This window comes from Centroberyx affinis, unplaced genomic scaffold, assembly GCF_046629955.1.
Source record: "Centroberyx affinis isolate AG114_WGS23_722 - 3 ecotype Tasmania unplaced genomic scaffold, CSIRO-AGI_Caff_v1 ptg004087l_1, whole genome shotgun sequence".
NCBI classification, from domain to species: Eukaryota; Metazoa; Chordata; class Actinopteri; order Beryciformes; family Berycidae; genus Centroberyx; species Centroberyx affinis.
This window is the reverse complement of record NW_027281872.1, coordinates 145,612-157,124: the sequence shown is the minus strand read 5'-3', so window position 1 is coordinate 157,124 and position 11,513 is coordinate 145,612. Positions and strand designations below refer to the sequence as shown.

The 11,513-nt window shown below is 40.0% G+C and overlaps 1 protein-coding gene across 1 annotated transcript; it reads left to right on the top strand.

Annotated features, from left to right (window-relative positions):
- The first annotated feature begins 225 nt into the window (after nucleotides 1–225).
- On the top strand, nucleotides 226–1,207 carry LOC139663678 (mitoregulin). The gene is made up of 2 exons (XM_071542393.1): nucleotides 226–451; nucleotides 890–1,207. The coding sequence occupies exon 1, from the start codon at nucleotides 278–280 to the stop codon at nucleotides 446–448; it is 171 nt and encodes a 56-aa protein (XP_071398494.1). The 5' UTR covers nucleotides 226–277; the 3' UTR covers nucleotides 449–451; nucleotides 890–1,207.
- The last annotated feature ends 10,306 nt before the right edge of the window (nucleotides 1,208–11,513 follow it).

Sequence of the window (11,513 nt, the reverse complement as noted above, 5' to 3'; positions counted from 1 at the left end):
CATAGCTGATTTTGGTTCGGTTCAAATCTTTAAAGTCTTTATATCAGGAATTTCTGAAATGTCTATGAGGAAAACGTATGAGGAACTTACTTCCAGAACCAGGGCCACTGAAAAAGGGGGCGGGCACGTTTCAGCTCCTTTAGGACCTTTATTTTGAAGTCTGCGAGATTAACGTTGTTATCGCGTGACTGGAAGCAGCCCACTTCCTGCAACGAGCGTGTCAAACAGTTTTCATGCGGCGTACATTAATGTGTGCATCTGTCAGACAGAGGTGAACATGGCAGACGTCTCAGAGAGGACACTGCAGGTTGCGATCGCTATTTCATTTGCGACCGGCTTCCTGGCGGGATGGCAGGCCAACCGGATGAGGAGAAGGTTCCTGGACTGGAGGAAGAAGCGGCTGCAGGACAAACTGTCAGAAACGCAGAAGAAGATAGATTTGTCTTGAATGGTAACTAAGGTTTCTTCTTGCTAGGCTATTGGGACATGCGTGCAGGCCTGTATGGACCCTTGAAGTTTCTGTTGTTTGTTATGAATTAGCCGAAAACATAAAAAAAAATATCTAGGCCAATATGGTTCTCCAAATAAAATTGGCTTCTGTCAAACTACTTATAAGCGGACCTTTGTGCTTTATTTTCTCACCAACAGACTTAGGCCTAATTGCATAAGCCAACCTATTGTGTAACCTATCCTTTCATACACAAGCTTAAAAATGAGACAGCCTAGGCTTTAATAGTAATCATAAAGGCTTAAAGCATAAAGCAGAATCATTTGGGTCATGATTGTGACTCCTGTGCCTCAGCACTAAGTCTCATCAACAGTTTGCTTCTCTAGTTTTATTCATTTGTTTATATTTTGACTAGTGTTAAATCAGTTCTTTACTTCCCAGGTGCGGTGACGTCTGGATTTGATGAATGCTGGTCTACCTGGTGAAGGTGCTGGGTCCTGGATGTGCTGCGTCTGTCACTGTCGATCTGTCTGTGGCAACCAGAAAGGACTGAAACATGACTTGAGTGCTTCAGCTACACTACCTGCATTTTCCCCCTCTCACCTTACAAGTCAAGACTGTTGAGTTTATATTTACCGTCTATGAAAATGAAGAAAATACAGGAAGACGGGGAGCTCTCCTGCCTCCAGACACTAACGTGGAAGTTGATGGGTTTCTGCAGCTGGACATTCAGTCTCTTTCATATCATGCAATTTCTGGTCAAATAAATTATTTTTTTGTGTTTTTCAAAGGTTGCATTCTTTCATTTAATTATAATGTAAAAACAGTATTCCACTGTGTGGTTACAGCCTGAGGGGTCACAGGTCGAGAAACAGCTCTACTGTATCTCTTGGCTCTGGATTTTCCTCAGAAATGTTGCTGACATGACCAAAATGTTGCTTCAGTCATTCATCTGTTTGACACACAACATCTGATTGATCAGACACTTGAGGCAACTTAAATAGTGACAGGCACAAGGAATCCATAATACATAAGATGTTATAAACTAGAAATCATGCAGTTTAACATACATGGGTGGGATCTCAAAATGGTGACCAAGATTGTGATTCAGATAACTGTATCTTCATGATCCCACTAATAAGAGTCATTGAACTTGACTGGCTGCTAATATAATGTTGGGAGTTCAGTTTCTTACTTTGAGCAATGGCACCATCTGCTGGATGGAAGTTAGAATCACAGCCTACATGTGGGCTGTGTTAGTAAAATCAATCAACTAATACTAATAAGTAGTATATATATTTTTTTAAATTTGAGTCAATCTTTAATCAGCATCCAAGACTTTCTACCTGTCAAGTGATAATGTTTGAATTAGAAGGGAAGAAATGCTGAAAAATCCCTGTGACCTTGATGAGTCATAATAAATAACACTAAGTGTTATTTGGAGCTGTTATATCTAGTTTTGAGATTACCTGCTCATAGACTGCACTGTTTACATTATGACTTCTAATGGCTTAAAGCAGTACATGTACAATTTTTGTCTATAGGTGGCGCTATTGCACTTCAAAGTATTTATGTGCACACAAAAACATAATTATTTGTCGATATCATTCTAGTCACTTGCTCTGAAATTAGATATTGTGAGCAAATCTTTTTTCATCATCACTAGACTACCAGGCTTATTACTACTCAATAAGCTTTTGACAAAGATATTATGCAGACAAAATGCATCAAGCCTTCAAGAAACAGTTAGAGTCCCTTTCTCTGCAGCACTCCATCAGCAGCTTGGTGAGAAAGACATTTAGATGAGGAGATGGAGAGGAAGCTGGGAGAGGAGGTGGAGAGAGGGATTTGAAAATGACAGCTAAATACTTGAAAAAAGAATTTCTCCTTTACTGATCTCTCCATCTCTTCCAGAAATATGGAATTTGCAGACTCAATATTTTTCTACTACAGAGAATATTGCAAGATATCCATATGCCAGTGTTTCTTATAGAATAATTTCTTCATATACTCTTTATAAACTTTCTTTATATACTTAATTTCTTTATATACTCTTTATCGAAGAGACGTGTCTATCAGCTTACATTTGGAAAAATTCAATCCAGTGTAATAAAACCCAATTATGTAGTATTACATAAACAGGAAAATATGTTATTATGTTAAAGGTAAGTAACCTTTATTACGAAATTTTGTGTGTTAAAACATTATTATTGATGATGCTTATTACATGTTTAGCTGCAAATTGTTATTATGTTAATGGTTGAAGTTAATGGGATAATGGGAAGTTATTACATAAAGTTGTAACAAAGCTGCTCAGTAGGCAACAGTGGGAGGGCCACACACACACACACACACACACACACACACACACACAGCCTCCTATCTGCACAGGTACAGGCTTTGGTTAGAGAGATATCCATACTCTCCTGTGTAAAAGCATTTTTATTACAGTAAACCAAACACAGAAACCCTCTCTGCTTATCGTCACTCATATGATACATGGTACACTCTCCATGTACACCCATATTCATGACAACACACTTATTTTTGATAATAGCCTACATATTGCCGTGTCATGTCATATATTGCGTTTAAAATTATATCCGCTTTTCATACTTACAGCTATAAACACATCAAGAAAGAGAGAGGTAATCAGAAATGTAACTACAACCCCGGAAAAAGCTGTAAACAGATTACACACTAGGCTGATTACAGCTCTAATTTTTTTTGTAATCTGGTTACATAATCCACGGATTGTGGTTACAGTTAGAACCCCCCCCACACACACACACACACACACACACACCCCGAAAAAATCTTTATGCATTTTTCAGTTTCATTTAGTTTCTCTTTAAATTCCCTTGAATGACATAGCCTAGTTTTTAAGATGACAAAAAGAGAGGGATGACAGACAGCTTAGCGGGAATTAAAAAGTGCGAGAGAGTGTGTTGACAAATGGAGAGGAAAATGAGTGTCATGGGAGGAGAAGTGTGTAGCTGTTTGTGTTTAGGATGGCATTGTAGAGAGGGTGTTATTGTCCCTCAATGTCTAATGCTGGGGCTAAATTGTGATGAATAGCTTGCCAGAGTGGCGTGTGTGTGTGTGTGTGTGTGCGTGCGTGCGTGTGTGTAGAAAGACTCACATGCTCTGTTTATTTTGTAGCAAACTGTACGTGATTGTCTACAACAGCAGTGTGTTGGTGCTTATGGCATTGGAGTATTTTCAAAGGAGAACAGGGAGATGGTGACGAGAGGAGATAATGCGCAAGACAGAGAGAGAGAGAAAGACAGAGAGAGAGAGAGAGAGAGAGAGAGAGAGAGCAAAGGTTCACGTTGACTGCTATGATTGATCTGATTTTCCTAATTGGCACAGCGACCTCAGAGCCTACGTCCTTCGCCTATATTGAGTGTGCTCAGTGAGTGTCATGTTTAATAAGCTTCCTGATTGGCTTTCTGGTTGTGTGATTGTGCCCTCTGGCTATTGAGTGACTGCAAAACAGGGAGAGGAGAGGAGAGGAGAGGAGAGGAGAGGAGAGGAGGAGAGGAGGAGAGGAGAGGAGAGGAGAGGAGAGAGGAGGAGAGGGGAGGAGAAGAGAGGAGAGAGGAGGGGAGAGGTGAGGGGAGGGAAGATAAGGGAAGAGGAGAGGAAAGGAGAGGAGATGAGAGGAAAGGAAAGGAAAGATAAGGAGATGAGAGAGAAGATAAGGGAAGAGGAGAGGAGAGGAGATAAAGGGGGAGGAGAGGGGAAGAAAGGAGAGGAGAGGAGATAAGAGGAGAGGATGGAGAGGAGATGAGAAGAAAAGGAGAGGAGAGGGAGGAGGGTAGAGGATGGGAGGAGCGGAAAAATAACGAGAGGCCTCAGCCTGTTACGGTGTGTTTACCATTGACATAGACAGCTATTTGGGGGGAAAAAATAGACTGCGGACCTTTTGATGCAAAAATAACAAAAATAAAACAAATGAATAAGAATGCGTGCTGAGATATTAAAATGAATTACACTGCAGCAGTAAATAGGAACGCACAATATATCACACATACAGGCAAAGAGAGGATCATTACCTTGGGCCAATAGAAACTCCTAAAAATGTTTTATGTGTTAGTGTGAGAGTTTCTTCTCCATCAGTCAGCATGTACCTGTACAGACAGAAGAGCATGATGCATTTATGTGTAATAGAGCAGAAAAACGTACTTCTTTCTAATGCCTTCTATACTCACACAAAAATAAATATTGTATGAGTGCACACACACGTGGGCGCACACACACGCACGCATATGCACACACACACACACACACACACACAAACACCTACACCTACACCTACCCTCAGAGCCTGAGCTTGAATTTTAATATAACTCACGCACTGGTGAGTGTTTACATGTGTACGGATGACAAGGACTGTTTCTCTGATAAGCACTGAGCGTGTGGATTGGAGTAATATGCTGCAGAGATTTGCATTTATATGGTTATATCATAATCATTTAAAACAATGTCTGGCTGTATCTGACAGAGGCTTGTTGTGGCTCTCTATGATGCTTTTATATAAAGGGAGAAGCAACATCACCTGCTCTGTCCGAAATGATCCATATTGGATTCTTACAACCAATGTCACAAACATCCTAACCAATCCAACTAATCAATCTCCTACATTATGTTAGATTAGACTATAGTCTTAACTCTGCAATAGCTATATTTTTCGTCTCATACACAAGTAGAAGCCTCCTTTCATTTTGCACTTGCTGAACATTTCTCAGAAAACTTATAATCACCAATGAAAAACTTTAAATAATCCCCAATTAAGGTGTTTTGTTTATGTGAGAAGCAGTTTGATTACTCCACAAATAGTGTGGTTCAGTTGGTTTCCCACCCACCAGATCACACACACCTCACTTGTTCTGCTTTCACGAGCGTTACAGTTGCTGCTGCTGTTTTGAGTGTGTGTTCATGTAATGGTTATAGTATGGTGCTGTTGGCACTGCAAAGGTTAGAAGTTCATTTCCCACTGGGGCGGCCCATGCTAAATGGATGCACTCAAGATGCTTTGGTTAAAAGCACTAGCCAAGTGACAGATGTGATGTTAAGCTATATGCAGTATTTGTGCAGGCCATCCTCCCCCCTCAGTTCCTCTTCTCTCTATCTATTTGGTTTAGTGCTGAGTACACTTGAAAGTCTGGACACACTCAAGGGAGTGATTGTTGTTTACTCCCTTCAGTTATGAGGTAAAAACGCTCTCAGCCCCACACGCTTTTACTGTTCTTTCCCTCAAGACTTTAAAGGGGCACTTCGCCAGAAAAAAGCAAAGCTGATGTGCAGTCTGTTTTGCATTGTCTCACATCACACATGTCCAAAAGTTTAAACCTGCAAACCAGTCAGAGCACAGTTATGTTTCTTGAGAGTTATTGACAGTTTTCGATTGACATTTTTTTCTGAGGGATGTCATCTGGAGGATAATTAAACTCTGTTGTGTTAATTCAAAGAAATTAAGTAGATGAAAAATACACAAGGTCTAAAACCTCAGTGAGGCAAGTTATTAAGTTGTTTTATATACTTAGAGGAGTGAATAGAATTTCATAAGAATTCAAATAAAGCACGCTAAGGATAACAATCAAATATCCAATGTGCTAAAGACCTAACAGCCTCGTATAAAAGCTATACGGGGAAATCGATCAGTATTGAGGTGAACTACTTATACTACTATATCCCTGCATCTAAAAAATGAGACGTAATTAGGCAATGGCACTAATAAGCAATTTGTTTTGTTACTCTACACTCTAGTGTGTAATGTATTTTGCTTAGAAATCATTGCCGGAACAGAGATCATGTCAAAGTGAGATTTGGCATTATTGCATGAGCCACTAGCGCACTGCCAGACTGAACCACCAGGAGGCCCACAGATATTTGCTTTAACACATTTTTACTTACTGAGCACCGATTAAAATGCCATATGTTTGCCGTCAGTTGAAATGATGGTGGTGGGATGGAAGGGGCGAGATTTCATCGTTTACCCACTGATAAAGAGAGAGGTGACATAGTAGCAACAATTTATGAAGGTAACTTTATCTTACCTCTTAATCCGAAACAACTTTTTCTCGTGAAGGTGAAGTACTTTTGGATAGTTTCACCCACCTTCAAGTGAAATACCAAAATGCATGGGTACTTCTGTACGCCTTAAGGGATTCACTGAAATTCATAGTTCGGTTGAGAATAAGACATAGCAGGTTATATATATATATATATATATATATGTCCTGAAAGGGCAGATGTGGGAGTTTATCTGCAGACCTGTGGCACTTGAGGAAGGGCCACATCCCCCAAGGATTTCAGTCTTTTTGAAAAACCTTTCCTTTTCTTCCAAAGTCAGGTGAGACGTTTGCTTGTTCATGGTCACGTGCTGTATAGTCAGTGGTTACAATGGAAAGCTGTTGAATCTTATCACCTATTCAACTCTGGCAGTTGTCCAAAATAAACAGGCAGTGGTGCAGACTCTCCACCGAGCGTTAATGGAATGCTTGGGTTTTGCACGGCCTTAAGATTGCTGTTAAGATTTTTTTTTGTGATAGAGGGAAATTGTCTTTTCACTTGTCCCCTCCACAGGCGGTCAGAGAGCAGGCTGAGCTACAGAGCAGCGTCCCTGGAGCTGGTGGGGATGCAGTGTCTCGCTGAAGGACACTTCAGCATGGCGTGCAGTTGAAGGACAGTCTCCATACTCACTGCACCACCCTGCTGTCCTGAGATTTTCAAACTAAGGCTGGTACACATACATGTAGGCTGTTGTCACACTAACTCCATTCAGGAGCTCAAGTAAATTCACTTTTAACATTTTTCACCACATGAAAACACAGAACATACTCAAACCCTTGAAGACCCTTGAGTTGAATTTTGCTTGCATACAGTGAACACCAAGCACTCTCAATCCATTTCTATTGTTTGTCAGGGGAAGCAGTTTATTGATGCAATGAAAGCAGAAGTCGTAGATATTAGTAAATATCTGGTGGTTAAATCATTGCATAAAGTATGTGATCTATGCTCAAAAGTTCCTTTGTTCAAGACTTGATTAAAAAAAGCATCTTGTAATCTTAACGTTTCACTATCTCAGGGATGAGCAGCAGTGGCTCTAGTAGTCTAATCACATTCAACCCAGGATTAGCCTGATCAAATTCAATCCAGGGCCAATCTGTTTTATGTCTAATGACTTTGACCTAAGCTATATTTCATACTGAGCACAAATATTGTCATCTGTGAAAGCCATAAAGAGGCTGCACTCTTAATAAAGCAGACTGCGGAAGGCAGACTTGAATCGTAATTAAAGTGAACCAGAAAAATATGAGTCCTTTAGAAAGACTGAGGACAATGAGAACCACCAGACTGAGTTTACTTTAAAAGGACCATGTAAATATATAGTGGCAACACGACCAAGTTTGGTTTGTTGAAGGACTTTGGCAACTAAAACTTTGGTTAAGGTTAGGCAACTGAAACAATTTGGTTAAGGTTAGGGTAAGGTTTTGGTCATGGTTAAATAAGAAAAACTAAGAGAATACAGTGTATTCCTTTTTGAAACTACATATAAGAATTTGATATGAGAACAGGCTGTAAAATAGCAATCTCATTGTCCTTCTTTGATCAAAATTGGTCACAGACAGAAAAAAAATCATACAGTGTCGTCTCAATCTTTAGTAGTGAGTGGGTAAAGTAGTGGTATCTACAGGAGCAAGCATATACATTTGGCAATTACTCCATATTGAGAAAGTTGTAGTCTGACATAGGCAATAACCTTATAATTACTGTATGCTTGGAAAAATTAGACATTTAGTGTGAGAGTGTGTGCATGCTTGTGTTTGTGTGTTTTCCTGCATCGATCATGCCGCACACACACACTATTTCAACAAGGGCAATATGCGCACACAAAGTCAGCTAGTGGGTAGAAACTGCTTATTCCAGCTGATGGAGTGTATAATTCCAACATTGGAATAATAATGATGGCATTGTAATTCAGATGGATAGAGCAGAAATTAGATTCTGGGGCTTCTTTGCATATTGTCATTATTGAGTTCTGCACCATTCTCTTCGTGAATGTGAAATGAATTGAGAGCTGGGATGGGTTTACATGTCTAAACTTGCTGCAGCGACCCACATGTCCCACCTTATCCCATATGCAGCAATTTGTGTGCATCTTCAGTGAATCTTAAGTGCGTCTTAACTATGTCCCGAAATTAAACAGTATCCTGCACTCATGAATGCATGCACACGCACACACGCACACGCACACACACCGAGCCTCCCTGTTGATACGCAACCTGAAAATAAATGACTGCAATCACATTAAACACTCAGGCAATTACAGTGAGAACAAACAGCATTTCTATGCAGCATTTCTCATAATGCCACTTCTCGGAGTGCCCTAATTGTGCTCCGTTTGCTACGGAAAATAATCTATGTCACTCTCGCTTAGCAGCTTCACACAAGCACCAAAACAACTAATCAAAGAGACGATTTTTCCCTTCCTCTCTTGCACTCATACCTGTCATGTGTTCTTGAATGAACACTGCACAACTTGGTGTCACATAAGGCCTTATTCTACAAGAGAACCATGGAAGAATATGACTTTTTTCTTTCTTTCTTCACTTGAGGCGGTGGGATGGCCTGTGGAGGGGGGCAAGCTGAAAGAGAATTTCCCTACATGGATCAATAAGGCATCATGTTATGATTATTATTACTTAAGGGAGTCCGCTGGCTTTTTATTTGTATTGGAGCGGAGGGAAGGAAACCGACAAGAAAAAGTTCCTGTCAATATTTGATCTTAACAGGGACATAACAGATTCCTTAGATTTAAATATTAACCACAATACCATTCTCAAGTCACATGTTGCAAGGGACAGTTCTGGGCTCCATATCGCTCGGAATTCCAGTCTTGGTGATTTTCATATTTTAACTTCAGCTGAAGAATTACATGCCTCTCTATGGGTTGAGAAAATTCTACCACGCTTAGGCTGATGAAACCCTTTAAAACCCATTGGATAAACCCAAAATGCCAATGTGATCAAGCTGAAAACAAGGCTGTTCTGAAAAGTTGACATTTCAGAGATACAAGGTTTTTACTGGAAAACAAAGTAAAGTAAAGTAAAGTAAATGCACATGACTCAATCACTGAGGGCCGTTCAAAGTTTGGCCTGTGAGCTCAAAGGTCAGTGATGTGAATCAATACTTGGCACTGGTTTTCCATTGGAGAATATTCCATTGAAGACCTTTGGTGCAGTGAAGCATCAATTTTCCTAGTAGTTTTTCTAGTAGTCAGTGTGCATCATTAATGGGATAGGATAAATTTTACAACAAATGCTTCAGTCTTCAGATGCAGCCGTTTTGAGATCACAAAAAAATCCCTTGTTAGATGTCATAGACTGTCATACATACACTGGAATGCAAAAAATATGATAAAATGTGATACATTTTTTTGTCAAATTATGTTATGCATGAAGTTACGTTATATATTGTGAACTGCTGAATGAACTGCTGCACTAACATATGTAGCCAGGAGGTCAGTTTGGCATTTCTTACTTTCTTGTTTTTCTTTAACAGTATTTTCTCATGTATGTACACTACTATGAAGGAAACTTTTCACACTCACTGTATAAAGGCCATCAAAAAAATTACCCATGACTGTGATCGGGGGTACTTTGGTGATGTTAATAGTGCTCTCGGGTATTGCAATATTAATTCCCAAGGGAGAGAAATTCTGTTATCATTGGCTGTCATGATACATAAAATACACAGACAAGTACTCTGACAAGTAAATCATTTTAAAGACAGAATTTTATTACTTTAAATTACTTACATTTTATTACCAGTGTAAGTGTTCATCATCCAGGAGACATATAATAAGCCGGGATGCAGAATATTACCCCTACTTTCTTCTCCTTTAACTTCAGGCCTTATATTTGCCCTCCATATCCCGTTTTCATTTTTTTTGTCTCGCCTCTTGTTTTTGCCACTGTTTAGCTGGGTCAGCGGTGCATATAGTGGGGAAAAATAGAATTAATGAGCCTCTGGGCAAATAAATGAAATTTGGCACACAGCTCTCTCTCTCTCTCTCTCTGCTCTCTTTCTCACTCTCTCTTTCACCAGACTACTGACAGTTTAATCAGTTCATCATTTAATGATTTAATCAGCCTTTAAAAGGGATTTTTCCCACCCAAACCGCTCCACTTGGTGAGCCTTCTGATAGTCCTAATTGCAAGAAAATAAAGCACTCTCAGCTCTGCACAACAGAGAATTAGGTAAAAATGGTGTTTGGCTTTCAACAACGATACATTTGAGAGAGTGATGAATGATGCCAACCTAATGAAACCCTCCAAAACCATTTTGTATCACTCATGCGCTCAGCTGGCCCAACTTCTGGTATTCACAACAGGCACCACTCAAAAATGTTTCCTTAATTCAGACAATTTATAAAGCTAAAACAATCTCAAGGTGGCCGTTGAGGCCAGCCCACTTTGGAAAGCATAAAGGAAAGCTTGATAATATTAAATCAGCCCCACAACATTTATCCTCAAATCTGACAGACAAATAGTTACAGTTTGTCAACAAATTTGTAACCATTTATCTGCCCGTTTAACCATTACCCAAAGATTGCTGTGTTTACCAGAAGGATGAGCACACTTTGCACCCTGACTGGTTTTTGTAATGGAAGCAGAATTTTTCCTGGGGTTTGAAGCATGTCTATGTCTGATAGTTGCCATCACATCTCTGCTACTGGATCAGGGACACTGAAGCCACAACTTGAGAATGCCTCCATGCAGTGGCAGAAGGCTAGGTGAAACCCAGCCATTTCAACAGCAGCCATCTTATTGCCTTCTTTCATCTTCTGTCCCTCTCTTTCCTTTACCTTTGATCTTACCTACTTTTCGGACTCCGTGATCCTTTTTCTGCTGTGCAGCACTTACTCCCGTAGACAAGGAAGAGGGAAGGGAATAGTTTGGCTTTTAGTGAAAAATTGTACACACATAGACGCACGCACACACGCACACACACACCGACACACAGTCCATATCATCCCCAGAACATCTGCTTGCCA